This window comes from Primulina tabacum, chromosome 2 (assembly GCF_025594145.1).
Source record: "Primulina tabacum isolate GXHZ01 chromosome 2, ASM2559414v2, whole genome shotgun sequence".
Classification (NCBI taxonomy): Eukaryota; Viridiplantae; Streptophyta; class Magnoliopsida; order Lamiales; family Gesneriaceae; genus Primulina; species Primulina tabacum.
In genome coordinates this window covers 9068975-9085702 of record NC_134551.1, presented here as the reverse complement: position 1 = coordinate 9085702, position 16728 = coordinate 9068975, and the positions used below count along the sequence as shown (strand labels likewise).

General features: G+C 32.6%; 1 protein-coding gene across 1 annotated transcript; it reads right to left on the bottom strand.

The window, feature by feature from the left end:
* Window positions 1–608: 608 nt before the first annotated feature.
* On the bottom strand, window positions 609–3216 carry LOC142529699 (nuclear intron maturase 3, mitochondrial). The gene has a single exon (XM_075635312.1). It carries the CDS (start codon window positions 3166–3168, stop codon window positions 868–870), a length of 2301 nt encoding a protein of 766 aa, XP_075491427.1. The 5' UTR covers window positions 3169–3216; the 3' UTR covers window positions 609–867.
* Window positions 3217–16728: the final 13512 nt, after the last annotated feature.

Here is a 16728-nt window from a genome sequence, read left to right as displayed (position 1 = left end):
GAAAAAACTATTTTATAGTTAAAATAATTAAAAAGATGTTTGAAAAACTATTTTTTGAAAATATTTTAATTCTCATTTAACCCTATTTTTTTAATCTTAAGAATATACTAGTTAATAAGCACACGCGATGCATGTGTATACAAATTTTTTTTATCATTATCGCTGGACTAAAGTGTAATTTGACAATTTATAGAGTGAATAAATTGATATTTGAATTGTTGAAATAACAAAAATAAAAAATAAAAGTGTGTGTTGAAATTTAAAAAAAAAACAAAATAACAAAAAACAAAAATGTAATATTAGTATTATATAAAGATAAAATTGGAAGAAAAAGTTGATATCCTCCTAGATAGTTACTATAATGTGCTCAATCTTAATAAAATAAAATAGATATATAAAAAAAATATATCTCAATTGTTCTTTAAAAACTATATTTTAAAAATATTTTCATTCAAAAATATCATCCAAAACATATATTTTAATTTTTTCACTTATAAAACACTAAAAATATTTTTAAAATACTTATAAAAGAAAAATTTAAAAATTTTAGTCCTGTTTTTGTTTTGGTATTTTCGAGTCCAGATGAATGAGCCCACTAGGCTTGTTCTGACCTGAGTCGAGCCCAAATTGTATTTCCACAAGGCCCAATTCATGCTGTGTTATACAAAGCAATATTTGGCTAAGCCAGGATTTTTAGCACTAACAGATACTAGCAAGTTTGAGGAAGCGAAATCATATTTCTGTATCCATTGATCTAATCTAAAACAATCTCAAACGGATATATAATAGAATAACAAGTTTTAACGAGAAAACCACGACCATTTTCTTTCCAAACTACGGTAATGGAGACCGGCACAAGCCGATCGATCAGTCGAAGTCCAAAAGAGCGGTGCAATCGATGTCTTGAAGAGTCAATCTCCCCATGTATACTTCGCTTACATGGAGACGACACAAGGGAGCACATTTTCTATGTAAACTCTCATGAATCGAGCCCATCAGACAACCTTGTATGCTCTTATTGATGAAGTTTTTTCCGAGGCCGTTCAGCTGTAACTGAATCCTGTAAACGGTTGTATCATTTCTGTCACAGAAGTGAGCGATACAGCGGTGAGAAGGTTCATCAGATGCTAATCTCATCAAAACCAAATCCAACGCCCCATCCACGGGAATCGGTTCTGAGAGATTCCTATCTCCCATCATCTTGATCTCCTTTTCAGAAGGAAAGTGCACGTCTTCAACTCCATCAATGTTTGAAACTTTTAAATCCTTAGTGAAATGTTTAATTGTCTCGCGCTTGGTGGCTTCGTGTTTTTCCGCTAAAGTCAAGATACAAGAGAATCTAAGATGATAAGTTACGATGATTTTCACTGTTCGGAAGTTGTGGCAGCAGCAATAGAAATCAAGCCATCTTCTTCCCACCCCGGCATACCATTTGATTATGTCCACATCTTCAAGAACCATAAGCCAAGTTAGAGGCCTAGGACGACCCATGCTATTGGTGAATCCAACCATCCTGACTGCCTTCCGGATGAGTTCCATGGGTGCCTTGACTTTGATGCACCGTCTCGTCAAATCCTCTATGGTTCTTTGGGCATATTTCTGTTCATCTTCCTCTTCTGCTCTTTTCACTTTTTCCTCCAACATCTTCTTCGCCTTCATCGGTTTCAAATACTTATCAACTTGATGTTGGAAGTTGTCATATGCATCAACAAGATCATGTGGAAGAGAATTTCGAATCCTTTCCAAAGAGAGAAAATCACCAGCAGACAAATTCCGGTGCCATTCAGCTCGTTCATCCACGGAGCCAAGAAACTCTTGAACCACTTCCTCCCCCCATGTGCGAAAAATTTGTCTCACCTCATTCTCAATCTGAAACGCAAATTCGAATCCATTGCTTTGTTTCAACTTCCTGAACACATGCTTCAATAATTTCAATCCTAACTTCTTCCTATTTCTCTCTTTTGCATTTTTCAACTCCAAAAGCCGGACTTCTTTTTGCCTTAGATACTTTTTTTGTGCCCTAATAGCTTTCTCTGTCTTAGGAGGACGAAGCACTGAAGGTGCAACTGCCTGAAGCTCCATTCCCATGAAGTCTATCTTCTCCTCAACCGCGCTATGAATGACAGTTGAAAGTTTATCCACTCTCAAATCCAAATCATGTTCTAAAAACTTCACAACTTTATTTTTCAATTCTAACGTCATGATCTTTGTTCCTGAAGTAACAATCAATATCTCATCCAAGAATCGGACTGCATGAATCGTCAATGGCTTATAAAAAACATGGTCTGAATCTCTTTCAGCCGAGACAAGACCAATTTCCATGAACTTAGGATTCTCTTTATTCGTCCTTAACCGTAAGTCTTGAACTTCCTTATCAAACCCATTAAAGTAAACATTAATCAAAATCGAACTCAAGGCAGATTCTTGAGGCAGCCCCCTGCCTAAACAAACCCCACCCAATTCAATGTTAACTATCTTACACTCAAATAACCTTCTTATCAAATCAAGAAATGCATTATCTTCAATTTTGTCCCCCAGCATCAAACACAATTTATCAATATGGCTAGAACCGAATAATTCACGATCAAGTTTAACACTAAACCACCAACTAGGATTCTCCACCGAATTCTTTAAATACCGAATCGCTGTGTGGCGGCCCAAGTTTGCTCGCCCACCATAACAAAAGGTAGCAAACCTGTCATCATAAATAACTTCAAGCACAATCCTAATAGCTTCAATCACAACTTTAAGCTTCAGGTTGGGTAGCACAAGGGGTGTACCTCTCTTCCCTCGTTGAGAAACAGGAATGCAGCAAGATTCAACGTCAAATGAATTTTTACATAGCTGAAAGGACAATTCTTGGAAGGAGAAGAAGTGGGTGGAAACTGAATCAATAGTGAGTGGCGGCGGAGGAGTATCTGGGGTATGCTTTTTGAGGTTCTGGCAGGCGGTGAGGAGGAGAGGGGGTGCAGCGACGACGTCAGAGAGGAGGCCGTGGAATTTTCCGTGACGATAGCGGGAGAGTACTAGGGATTCAAGCGCTTGCTTTGAGAGAGAATGAGTTTCGGTGGAGAAGTGGGGCTGTTGGCGGCGAAGGGTGGAGGAGAGGTGGAAGTTTGCGGTGGTGACGGTGGCGGGTTTGGACTTTCGGAGGAGGCTCAAGAGCATTATATTGGCCCGTCTAAACTCGGACTCCCGTTGCTAGGAAATGTCACCTCATATTCGAGCTTTTTTTCCAAAGAAATAAATTATTATTATTTATCTAAATATTCTTAAATTTAATATTTTGTCGATTTTTCTTTTAAACAAACTTGTGCATAATACGTGTACATTACACCATCTCCAAAGTAATTTTTTATGGCAAAAAATTATGTGATACGTTTTCGCGGGTCGTATTTTATTAGAGGATCTCTTATTTGGGTCATCCATAAAAAAATATTACTTTTTATGTTAATAATATTAATTTTTACTGTGAATATCGGTAGGGTTGACTCGTCTCATAGATAAATATTCGTGAGACCGTCTTACAAGATACATACTCTTCTTTTATTACACATTTTCTAAAGAAAACGTTAAATGTTAAAATTTTCCCAAAAATTAATAAATATTTCAAAACAAAACCGACAAAACTCTATTTTGCCCTCTTCTTACTGTTTTTTTTTTTACTCAAAATTTGTTTGACAGTGAAAATATAAGTTGTATCATATAATTTTGAAAATATTAAGGTCATGTTTAGATAAGTTTTAAAACATTTTTAGCATTTTATAAGTGAAAAAACTCAAAATATGTGTTGAATAATATTTTTGTAAAATATTTTTGAAAAATATTTTTAAAAAGTGTTCTCCAAAAATAATTTTAAAGAGAAATTGAAATATCCTTTTTGATATTTTTGTAAATGAAAATGGTGATAGAAATAAAAAAAACTATTATTATTTAATTATAAATACGATTTTATAGAATAATTATCAAACACATATTTGTTCTTGAGTAGGTCACTTGTGAGACGGTCTCACGAATTTTTATCTGTGAGACGAGTCAACTCTACCGATATTCATAATAAAAAGTAATACTCTTAGCATAAAAAATAACAATTTTTCATGGATGACCCAAATAAGAGATCCGTCTTACAAAATACGATCCGTGAGATCATCTCACACAAGTTTTTGTCTTTATTCTTAGAACAATTTTTAAACTTTTTAAAAACATTTTTATAAAACTATTTTATAAATACTTATCCAAAGAATACAAAGGTAACGTTTAAACACGATATTGTAGTTCTTCACAGCGAAACTTTATGAATCAAACCCCTTCATGTGGCACAGTCTATTGTCGGGAGCTTCAAGCAAGAAAAAAATCACAGTATTCATGGTTTTATTTCTATGAATTTGGTAAAAACTGGTGATTCAAGGAAAAATTGCAAGAAAAATCTTGACAGGAAGAACCATAAATTTGGCATATAAACAAGTAGATATTCGGTACAAGAGCTGGACTCAGACAAGTATATACTTATGTTTCCAACATCAGTCACAGCAAAATTATGTTCACCGTTTATAGTGCTTCCCATTCAAAAATCACGCATTTTAACGCATTTATGAATATTGTCCTTCCCAGATGACTTCACATATTGTTGCTCGTCCCCACATGCTCCAATTCAGGAAATCTTTCGATACATAAATATCCTATTCAACGTTTTCTTTCCTGTCGCCATTTATACACGGGTCTTGAAGTGGGACTAAGCATTTCATCTCCGTGCAGTTTGCATTTTGTAGTCTTTTTCTGCACCACCTAAGTATCCATGTATATTTTCTATAGATCTTTCTGCATAGACATATCCATGTACATTTTCTCTAGATCTTTTAATCAGTTTTTTCTAGCCTTTAGCTCTCAAGCTCTCAATATGAAGAATATGTCTTCCTGCATGGAAACGTTATTTTTATTTGTCAAGAAAAATCTCTAGTCCACTACATTTTTGCAATATAGCCTATGGATTGACAGTAATGACCTCATTCAGTAGGGATCTTAATTGTGGGGAGGCAAGAAGTCTCGAAAAGATTGCAAAGTAATGATTGCTGAAGAAAGTAAAAGCAAGTCGGCATATTCTAGTTCTGAATCTTCTGAGTCAAAAACCCAATCCAGTGACAGTGGTGCTGAAAAAGTTCAGTCTCTCACGACAGATTCTTATTTAACCTCTACTACTAGTGAGATATTTGATTTCAAATATGAAGAGTTTACAGATGATAATTTAGTTCAAGCACCGCATGATATGGTTAAAGATTACTTGAAGCTATCCCAATCATTCGAGGAAGTCAAAGCTGAAAACAAGAGCTTAAACTATTGAGTGAAAATCAGCAGCTGTCTCTAATAGTAAATGCATGGAATAAGTCTTCTATTTCATTAGAAAATATGCAAGAACTACAAAAGCAATTCGAAGACAAAACTAGTCTTAGAGTTGGTAGCCATGAAAGCACTTCTGAAAATAATACTCAGCCGCTGCTGAATATGTGAAAATAGAAATATATTCACTTTTTTAAATCCAATCCAGTATATGAACACAATGAACCTAATATTCAAGTTGAGAAAGCTATAAATCAGATGAATAAAGGCAGATATTTTGGTCTTGGTTATGTTGAACGGAGAGAAAAACCCATCTGAAGATTGGATTTAGTAGAATATCACAATCCTCAACGAAGGTAAAACACTATCGATACTATAATTGTAAGCCAGTTCAGAAGAGATATAAACTGGAAAACAAGAACAACAGGAGAGAACAACATCCTAGAGTGTATTTTGTTAAGAATAATATTATATCTTTTGTTGCACACACCCCTGAGGTTACTCAAAGTACAAAACCATATAAGATTGTACAAATGTGGGTTCCTAAAAAACTAATCATTTTTGGACTCGAATAGAGTGGGTACCCATTTAAAATTTGTGTTTGCACTTTGCAGGTAGAGAAAAGATTTACTGATATCAGAAGTTCAATATGATATTTAGACAGTGGATGCTCGGGACACATGACTGGTCAAGCTCTAAAGCAAATCTACTTTCAGAAGTAATCAATTGCAGTGGCCCAAAAATCACATTTGGTGATAATTCTAAGAGTCAAACCGTAGGTAAGAGTAAACAAGTAAAATAAAGCTTCGAGAACAAAAGAAGTAAATCAACATCAAGATACTTAGAGCTACTGTATATGGACCTCTTCGGACCGATTTCTGTAATGAGTTTAGAGGGAATGAGGTTCAATTTTGTTATTGTTGATGATTTCTCTAGATTTATTTTGGTTATATTTCTCAGTGGCAAAGGTCATACTAGTATTCATATGATCAAGCTTCTGAAATGAGTTCAAAATAAAAAATATGTTTCAGTCAATAGTACCAGAAGCAATCAGGGCACTGAGTTCACTAACAAATCTCTCCCTTCATAACATTTCACCGACCATGTATATCATCATCATCATCGAAAGTCAATAGACTTCCCAATATATTATCATTCAAACAATCATCATCAGTTTGTTTTGTTGCATCCTATGCATCAATTCATCACTCATCATATATGTACCCATCACCAATAACATATTTCCTTTTATGAATCCTACATCATGATATACAATAGTTTCAAACAGCCTATCGTTTCATCAAAATCACAATCATTGACGTTAAATTCATCAACATCTTCATCGTCCGTATGCTCCCCAACCCCGACCGTAATATGTACCTCTGATTGTCTAACACTTGTCTCCATCCTAATTAGTATTCTCCCCAACCTTGTATGACTGATTAAACCATCGTTCCGTTCAACAGATATTTCAACCTCATAATATTGGGAATATCATGATAATGCCCATAACATCTATGTCATTTTCCAAATATATCCAATTTTTCAAAGTTTCCCCAAATTTATGTCAAAATTTGATAGATTGCTTGTCTCTACATTCTACCTCCTCCGCATAACCCCACAATTCAAGCATCTATAACTTACCCCAATGAACATAGTCAAAATACTCAACATTTCTAACAATGTATAATATGAAATAAACAAGAGATTTTATTGACCTGTCGCAATATAATTTAATTGTAAGACAATCTGGTTTTTTGCGAACTCCAAAAAAAAAAAAAACATGCACAAACTACAACTCCTTAAATTAATGAAAGTCATGGTATAATAATAGAGTATAAGAATAAGTTAGGATTTTATACATGTGTGTATATATTACCATGGTCAGTCTTAGACTTTGAAGGATCCGATGCAAAAATAAAAATAAAAAAAATTGGGCCATTTGTATTAATATAAAATAAAATAAAGTCAATGTTATAAAGATAATTTTAAAAACTGAACACATAAACTGAGATTTATAATAACAAAAAGAAAAGATCTCTTGTGAAACGGTCTCATAAATCTTTATCCGTCTCACAAAATACGATTCATGAGACCATCTCACACAAATTTTTGCCTTACAAAAAATATTATAACCCACATTGCTACTAATCAATATCATTGAAAAATATCATTGAGATTTATGATAATGAAAAATTTTAGACCATTAATATTAAATGAAAAAAAATAATAAAATTGATGCTATAAAGATAATTTCATGAATTGAAAACATAAACTGAGATTTATAATAACGAAAAATATTATACTCCACACTGTTAATAATCAATATCATCGAGATTTATAATAATGAAATTTTTTGCCATTTGTATAAAATAAAATCTATGTTGTAAAGATAGTTTCATTAACTGAATATATAAATTGATATTTATAATAATGAAAAACATTATATTCCACATTGCTAAAAAAATTGGGCCCTCTCTCTGTTTTCTATACCTTTCTTTTTATATTTGAACACTCTTAGGTTTAGCGAACTAAAGTTTACGACACACATTTTTTCCTCCAACTAGATATTAGCAAATCAACTTCAGTAAGAATATTTCAAGCTAAAAAAGAGGTCATACAACCAAAATCACCATCGTATTTATCCCAATATTAGTCCAATATATTACTTGAAATATTTTTTCCCCGAAAAATGATCAGATTAACTATAAGCACACCCTTCACAATTTTCATGATCTCGTTCTCGATATGAGTTTTGCACTCGATATCATCTAATTGTCCCAAGGACCAAAGATTCTTCATCAGCCCTTTCCCATGTCGTTCCTCATGTACAATGCGAATGATGTCATCAAATATTTTTATTTTGATAGTACCGATCCCAAAGATTTTTAAGGTATGATCATTTCTCATGAATACACATCCTCTTGAGAGTGGTTCACACTGATCGAACCATTCTTTTCGATAAGTCATGTGTCATGTTGCTCCTAAATCTATAATCCATGTGTCACAAAATTGTGTCTATCTTCCGCAATTGTTGTTACTTTGCTTAATAAAATTTCATTACTGCCTGAAGCACTGGCCACATTTCCTCGAGAACCCTTCTTGAGACTCGTACATTCTTTCTTGAAGTGTCCTTTACCGCCACATTTAAAGCAGTAAATGTTTTTTTTCTTACCTTTTGACTTTGATCTACCTCGTCTTTGACTTTCACTGGAGTCACGATCCATAAATCTCCTTATTTTCATCGGTAAAACCTCTCTATTGCTTCGAAGTTACCAACCTATCTTCCTTATTCTTACGTCAAATTTCTTCTCAGAAAACTGCAGCTAAGACATTGTCAAAGTTTAAAAAATCTGTGAGGATATTGTTGGTTAAATTGATGATAAGTTAATCATATGAATCCGATAGAATTTAAAGTAGAAGATTTGTACGTCTTTTTCCTCTATTTTATGCCCCACAGAGGTGAGTTTGGCAAATAGAGTATTCAGAGTATTGATATAATCGGTCATTGATGATGATTCCGTCATCCGAAGAGTATAAAACATTTTCTTTAGGAAAATCTTATTGTGTAGTGACTTAACTTCATACATCTTTGTCAAAGTATTCAATATATTTTTTGTCGTTTTTATCTCATATATACATGACATTATTTCATCTGATATAGTCAAGTGTAAATTGGCAACATCATTATCATTCATCTCATTCCATTTTCTATAATTCGTCATTTTCTTCGGTCTATCTCCAATAGCTGTCAAACAATTCTCTTTTCTTAAAATTGTTTGCATGTTTATTTACCACAACATAAAATGACTTTCATTGAACTTTGTTATCTCGTACTTAATCATTATTATGTCTACAACAATTTAGTAGACTTGACAAAATATCTCACCTTAATAAAAAATTTCAAAAAAATCTTTTCTAATATGAAAAATCAGTCTAAGCTACAACAACATAATATATTCAAAATTTTAAGAAATTTTAACTTTTTGGTCCTAGATGCGAGATCTTGAGATATAAATATGAAATTAAATTATAAAATTGGACGCCGAAATTTTACGTGAAAAACCCTTAAAAATTATTATGGTAAAAACCATGGGTAAGATGAAAAAAAATTCTCATAATATTTTATGTTGTACAACCACTCACTTTATTTCTAAATAGAACACACAATCTCTTAACACAGGAGAACAAAACACATCACAAATATTATATAACAACACACTCAAATAAAAATATATTGAGATGAGAGAAGAATTCATGAATGAAATGATTTGAAATGAGGGAAGGGGAATAGAGCTCCCTAAATGTGTTTTTTCTGCTACGTACTTCCATCAATACTCAACGTGTTTCTGCCACCAATCACCATAAATATTATCGGTCACCATTCACATCATTTTGCCGACATTAAACGGCTGGAAAACATAATACTCAGCCGCTGCTGAATATGTGAAAATAGAAATATATTCACTTTTTTAAATCCAATCCAGTATATGAACACAATGAACCTAATATTCAAGTTGAGAAAGCTATAAATCAGATGAATAAAGGCAGATATTTTGGTCTTGGTTATGTTGAACGGAGAGAAAAACCCATCTGAAGATTGGATTTAGTAGAATATCACAATCCTCAACGAAGGTAAAACACTATCGATACTATAATTGTAAGCCAGTTCAGAAGAGATATAAACTGGAAAACAAGAACAACAGGAGAGAACAACATCCTAGAGTGTATTTTGTTAAGAATAATATTATATCTTTTGTTGCACACACCCCTGAGGTTACTCAAAGTACAAAACCATATAAGATTGTACAAATGTGGGTTCCTAAAAAACTAATCATTTTTGGACTCGAATAGAGTGGGTACCCATTTAAAATTTGTGTTTGCACTTTGCAGGTAGAGAAAAGATTTACTGATATCAGAAGTTCAATATGATATTTAGACAGTGGATGCTCGGGACACATGACTGGTCAAGCTCTAAAGCAAATCTACTTTCAGAAGTAATCAATTGCAGTGGCCCAAAAATCACATTTGGTGATAATTCTAAGAGTCAAACCGTAGGTAAGAGTAAACAAGTAAAATAAAGCTTCGAGAACAAAAGAAGTAAATCAACATCAAGATACTTAGAGCTACTGTATATGGACCTCTTCGGACCGATTTCTGTAATGAGTTTAGAGGGAATGAGGTTCAATTTTGTTATTGTTGATGATTTCTCTAGATTTATTTTGGTTATATTTCTCAGTGGCAAAGGTCATACTAGTATTCATATGATCAAGCTTCTGAAATGAGTTCAAAATAAAAAATATGTTTCAGTCAATAGTACCAGAAGCAATCAGGGCACTGAGTTCACTAACAAATCTCTCCCTTCATAACATTTCACCGACCATGTATATCATCATCATCATCGAAAGTCAATAGACTTCCCAATATATTATCATTCAAACAATCATCATCAGTTTGTTTTGTTGCATCCTATGCATCAATTCATCACTCATCATATATGTACCCATCACCAATAACATATTTCCTTTTATGAATCCTACATCATGATATACAATAGTTTCAAACAGCCTATCGTTTCATCAAAATCACAATCATTGACGTTAAATTCATCAACATCTTCATCGTCCGTATGCTCCCCAACCCCGACCGTAATATGTACCTCTGATTGTCTAACACTTGTCTCCATCCTAATTAGTATTCTCCCCAACCTTGTATGACTGATTAAACCATCGTTCCGTTCAACAGATATTTCAACCTCATAATATTGGGAATATCATGATAATGCCCATAACATCTATGTCATTTTCCAAATATATCCAATTTTTCAAAGTTTCCCCAAATTTATGTCAAAATTTGATAGATTGCTTGTCTCTACATTCTACCTCCTCCGCATAACCCCACAATTCAAGCATCTATAACTTACCCCAATGAACATAGTCAAAATACTCAACATTTCTAACAATGTATAATATGAAATAAACAAGAGATTTTATTGACCTGTCGCAATATAATTTAATTGTAAGACAATCTGGTTTTTTGCGAACTCCAAAAAAAAAAAAAACATGCACAAACTACAACTCCTTAAATTAATGAAAGTCATGGTATAATAATAGAGTATAAGAATAAGTTAGGATTTTATACATGTGTGTATATATTACCATGGTCAGTCTTAGACTTTGAAGGATCCGATGCAAAAATAAAAATAAAAAAAATTGGGCCATTTGTATTAATATAAAATAAAATAAAGTCAATGTTATAAAGATAATTTTAAAAACTGAACACATAAACTGAGATTTATAATAACAAAAAGAAAAGATCTCTTGTGAAACGGTCTCATAAATCTTTATCCGTCTCACAAAATACGATTCATGAGACCATCTCACACAAATTTTTGCCTTACAAAAAATATTATAACCCACATTGCTACTAATCAATATCATTGAAAAATATCATTGAGATTTATGATAATGAAAAATTTTAGACCATTAATATTAAATGAAAAAAAATAATAAAATTGATGCTATAAAGATAATTTCATGAATTGAAAACATAAACTGAGATTTATAATAACGAAAAATATTATACTCCACACTGTTAATAATCAATATCATCGAGATTTATAATAATGAAATTTTTTGCCATTTGTATAAAATAAAATCTATGTTGTAAAGATAGTTTCATTAACTGAATATATAAATTGATATTTATAATAATGAAAAACATTATATTCCACATTGCTAAAAAAATTGGGCCCTCTCTCTGTTTTCTATACCTTTCTTTTTATATTTGAACACTCTTAGGTTTAGCGAACTAAAGTTTACGACACACATTTTTTCCTCCAACTAGATATTAGCAAATCAACTTCAGTAAGAATATTTCAAGCTAAAAAAGAGGTCATACAACCAAAATCACCATCGTATTTATCCCAATATTAGTCCAATATATTACTTGAAATATTTTTTCCCCGAAAAATGATCAGATTAACTATAAGCACACCCTTCACAATTTTCATGATCTCGTTCTCGATATGAGTTTTGCACTCGATATCATCTAATTGTCCCAAGGACCAAAGATTCTTCATCAGCCCTTTCCCATGTCGTTCCTCATGTACAATGCGAATGATGTCATCAAATATTTTTATTTTGATAGTACCGATCCCAAAGATTTTTAAGGTATGATCATTTCTCATGAATACACATCCTCTTGAGAGTGGTTCACACTGATCGAACCATTCTTTTCGATAAGTCATGTGTCATGTTGCTCCTAAATCTATAATCCATGTGTCACAAAATTGTGTCTATCTTCCGCAATTGTTGTTACTTTGCTTAATAAAATTTCATTACTGCCTGAAGCACTGGCCACATTTCCTCGAGAACCCTTCTTGAGACTCGTACATTCTTTCTTGAAGTGTCCTTTACCGCCACATTTAAAGCAGTAAATGTTTTTTTTCTTACCTTTTGACTTTGATCTACCTCGTCTTTGACTTTCACTGGAGTCACGATCCATAAATCTCCTTATTTTCATCGGTAAAACCTCTCTATTGCTTCGAAGTTACCAACCTATCTTCCTTATTCTTACGTCAAATTTCTTCTCAGAAAACTGCAGCTAAGACATTGTCAAAGTTTAAAAAATCTGTGAGGATATTGTTGGTTAAATTGATGATAAGTTAATCATATGAATCCGATAGAATTTAAAGTAGAAGATTTGTACGTCTTTTTCCTCTATTTTATGCCCCACAGAGGTGAGTTTGGCAAATAGAGTATTCAGAGTATTGATATAATCGGTCATTGATGATGATTCCGTCATCCGAAGAGTATAAAACATTTTCTTTAGGAAAATCTTATTGTGTAGTGACTTAACTTCATACATCTTTGTCAAAGTATTCAATATATTTTTTGTCGTTTTTATCTCATATATACATGACATTATTTCATCTGATATAGTCAAGTGTAAATTGGCAACATCATTATCATTCATCTCATTCCATTTTCTATAATTCGTCATTTTCTTCGGTCTATCTCCAATAGCTGTCAAACAATTCTCTTTTCTTAAAATTGTTTGCATGTTTATTTACCACAACATAAAATGACTTTCATTGAACTTTGTTATCTCGTACTTAATCATTATTATGTCTACAACAATTTAGTAGACTTGACAAAATATCTCACCTTAATAAAAAATTTCAAAAAAATCTTTTCTAATATGAAAAATCAGTCTAAGCTACAACAACATAATATATTCAAAATTTTAAGAAATTTTAACTTTTTGGTCCTAGATGCGAGATCTTGAGATATAAATATGAAATTAAATTATAAAATTGGACGCCGAAATTTTACGTGAAAAACCCTTAAAAATTATTATGGTAAAAACCATGGGTAAGATGAAAAAAAATTCTCATAATATTTTATGTTGTACAACCACTCACTTTATTTCTAAATAGAACACACAATCTCTTAACACAGGAGAACAAAACACATCACAAATATTATATAACAACACACTCAAATAAAAATATATTGAGATGAGAGAAGAATTCATGAATGAAATGATTTGAAATGAGGGAAGGGGAATAGAGCTCCCTAAATGTGTTTTTTCTGCTACGTACTTCCATCAATACTCAACGTGTTTCTGCCACCAATCACCATAAATATTATCGGTCACCATTCACATCATTTTGCCGACATTAAACGGCTGGAAAACATAATGGTTGGAGCAGTTGGTAACACATACACGTAAATAAATATGCATGTGTGTGAGAATAACTGCATGCAACAACGCACATACGACAACGGTTTTTGTGAAAAACCGTTGTCGTATGTTTTTAACAACGGTTTTAGCGAAAACCGTTGTCTTTTGGGGGTCAAGGACAACGGTTTTTAGGGTTAATGACAACGGTTCTATAAAACCGTTGTCTTTGAGCGTTTTTTTAGGGTCAATGATGAACCGTTGTCTATTAACGTGTTTTTTTGGACAATCGACAACGGTTTTAAAAATCCGTTGTTGATTAGCGTGGTTTTTAGACGAACAACAACTATTTTGGAAAACGTTGCCATAAATTTAGCGACGATTTTATGACAACCGTTGCTAATTTAAAATTAACGACGGTTTTGTATAAATTGTCGCTAATTTCATGTTTAAAATTAGTGATGGTTTCACAACACCCGTCGCTAAATTTAGCGACAGTTGTGTATAAACCGTCGCTAAATAGAGCGACGGTTTAAAGCCAAACCGTCGCATAATTAAAACATGCGACGGTTTTTCTAAAACAGTCGCTACATTTAGCGACGGATGTACTACAACCGTCGCTACATTTGGCGACAGTTTCATGAAAACCGTCGCAATGTCTCTATAAATAACCTCATTTTCGGTCCATTTTCCTCCACAACACTTCATAACACTTAAAATTTTTCTCTCTTACACGATTTTATCACTTCACACAACACTTAAAATTTTTCTCACTACTTCATAATACTTAAAATTTTTCTCTCTTACACGATTTTACTACTTAACAACACTTAAATTTTTTCTCTTTTACACGATTTTACTACTTCACAACACTTAAAATTTTTCTAACTACTGCATAACACTTAAAATTTTTTTCTCTTACACGATTTTACTACTTCACAACACTTAAAATTTTTCTCTCTTACACGATTTTAGTTTCGATTGTTAGTTTCTTTTAGATTTATTAAATTATTAAAAGAATTTTTTTTTATTTTTCGAAACAAAGTAGCGACGGAAATCTTGATTAATAGCCATCGCTAAAGTTAGCGACGGTCTTGATTGCTAACCGTCTCTAACTAAACCGTCGCTAAATAGCGATAGTTTTGAATAAAACCGTCGCTAATTTTATTAGCGATGGTTTTAGAAAACTGTCGCAAATTCTACCTACCACAACGGATTAAAACCGTTGTCGTTTAGCATTTTTCTTGTAGTGGCAGGAAGACTTCACAATTTTTCCCACAAAACAGAAAGCACACAAAAAACTTTTCTAGGTCAGGAAAGCAAGAGAGGTTGTAAGAAGCTGAAACACGAGTCTCTTGGAGAGATCAAGGATAGAGCCTTTTCTCTCCTTGATTGTAAATCCTCGAGTGTTGTTCATATATTGTAATGGTATACATTTTGGAAATTAACACGGCTGTTGGCCAGTTCTTCCGTGGTTTCCTCTTGTTCACTATAATAGCATTTTGAATTCTTATTCGTGAATTGCAATCGAATCTGGTTTGATCGAGATCGTGATATTGAATTGAATCCTAACATATATAATCATAACAACTTAGATAATTAAATTTCTATATTTTTAATTAAACATTCACAAAAGTTGTTTCTAACTACAAAAATGGAGAACCCTAATACGCATCACACGCACCGCTGACCGATTGTTCAAATACCGAAAAAACAACGAAGGTCCTCCATGGAATTAAATTATCTTGAAAGATTTCCAAAGTTTTCGGAAGGTCCCATGGCCGACCTCCATGACGGCGGCCTTTCCACTTGCCCCAAGAAGACAAGACTTGAGTAACATACTAACATACCATACCCCTCGATAGGACTACGGGGTGGTTGCGGAAAAAGTAAGTACATGGTGTTTTTGGAGGAGCTAATGTTGACGCTTTGGCATTTTTGGGAACCTGTTTGGGCTCAAATTTAAAATCCACCTGTGGGGGTGTTGTACTTGCGTAAACCAGCAAAGACAATAAGTTAATTGGCACTCAATTTCACTGCAAAACATCGTTGAAGAGTTGCATCAGGCTAAAGCTTCAAGTTTTACAAATTTAAATTGGTTTAATATGTAATTAAATGTAAATACTTTTAATTTTTATTATAATTTTTATCATATTTTATATTATACCAGATGAATTATTAATTTTTATCATATTTTATATTATACCAGATGAATCAATAATTTAAATATATATATATATATAATACAAATTCAAAAATAAATTTATAAATCTTAGAAATCTTTTTACTATAAAGTCTGACCATTAAAGAATATTTTAGTGCTTTAGAGTTTTTTTTATCTAAAAGTTTTATATTATCAAATATTTAAAATAATTTTATAAAAAACGATAAAATTTAACTCAACATCTAAAAATTTAAAAGTTAAAGTAAAAATTTTATTTAAAACAGTCACAATTGATCACGCTTAATCACGTTCTATATGGTGAAACTTAGATTGATGGGTTTTTAACGTTTTTATCCAAATCAATAAATTTTCTTTATAATTCGCGCTTAATGTGTTCAAACTTAGAGTAACCATTTTTCACATTTTTGTCCGAACCAAAGCTTCATCTTCATTCTTAATCATGATCTTTAGAACAATGGTACTAGGTAACACAAATTTGGCCGCTCGATGACGATGATATTTATCCGAGAGTTGAAAACATAAAA